This window comes from Pteropus vampyrus, unplaced genomic scaffold (assembly GCF_000151845.1).
Source record: "Pteropus vampyrus isolate Shadow unplaced genomic scaffold, Pvam_2.0 Scaffold131, whole genome shotgun sequence".
Lineage (NCBI taxonomy): Eukaryota > Metazoa > Chordata > Mammalia > Chiroptera > Pteropodidae > Pteropus > Pteropus vampyrus.
Window position 1 is genome coordinate 442,087 of NW_011888912.1, and position 1,026 is coordinate 443,112.

Consider the following 1,026-nt stretch of genomic DNA (forward strand, 5'->3'; position numbering starts at 1 on the left):
AGCTCCGCCCGCAGCCGGCGAGGGGTGGCTGGGGAGGAACACGCTTTCCTCCGCAAAGCCGTCCTTTCGGGGGCTGCGTGTGTCCCCGTGCCTCACACACACCCATACACAGCACCCCGTTTCCTTCACAGAATGTTGGTAATGGATGACATGTTTTCAGTTGGGTCGCAATTCCATGATCTTCATGAGCGTTTTGAGTTAGTGAGGCAGGATTTTTGTCGTTTGTTTTTTTAAATCAGCATTTTACAGAGAGGAGAACTGAGGATCAGGTACCCGATTCTGATTTTAACGGAAGGGGTCTTTGTCTTGTTCCCCAGAGCGAGTCCGAAAGCAGAAAAAAATCCATGGCCAACTGGGCCCCGTCCTCTCCTCTCTGAGCCCTGGCGTCTCAGGCGCCGGCCACTGCTGACGAGCCCCACGTGTGAGGGCGGGACATGGCCCTGCCTTTGCCGCAGCCGGGGGCCCTAATGCGACTGTTTCCTTCCAGAAGGTTCTCTGTGCAGAGATGTGCCCGCTGCCACCTTGGCATCTCCGCCTCCGAGATGGTCATGCGCGCCCGAGACTCTGTCTACCACCTGAGCTGTTTCACCTGCTCCACCTGCAACAAGACCCTGACCACGGGCGACCACTTCGGCATGAAGGACAGCCTGGTGTACTGCCGCGCGCACTTCGAGACCCTCTTGCAAGGCGAGTACCCACCGCAGCTGAGCTACACGGAGCTGGCGGCCAAGAGCGGCGGCCTGGCCCTGCCTTACTTCAACGGGGCCGGCACGGTGCAGAAGGGGCGGCCCCGGAAGCGGAAGAGCCCGGCGCTGGGCGTAGACATCGTCAACTACAGCTCAGGTGGGTCCCGGCCCCACCCCCACCCCCACCCCCCAGCCCACGCTGGGCTCCCCGAGAGGGTGGAGGGGTCCAGAGCCCTCCTGCCCCTCCCAGATCTGGCCGCAGCCAGAAGGTGCTTGGCTCGAGGGCTACTTTTGTCGTGGCCAGTCCCTTTCACTCAGAAGGAAGGGAAAGGTGGGGGGC

The 1,026-nt window shown here is 61.4% G+C and overlaps 1 protein-coding gene across 2 annotated transcripts in view; it reads left to right on the forward strand.

Annotated features, from left to right (window-relative positions):
* The window catches only part of LHX9 (LIM homeobox 9), a 16,804-nt gene that overhangs the window by 3,031 nt on the left and 12,747 nt on the right, over positions 1-1,026 (forward strand). For both annotated transcript variants that reach the window (XM_023534762.1, XM_011367236.2), the window contains exon 3: positions 488-843. In XM_023534762.1, the coding sequence (XP_023390530.1) occupies positions 488-843 (356 nt within the window). The remainder of the gene's footprint in view (positions 1-487; positions 844-1,026) is intronic.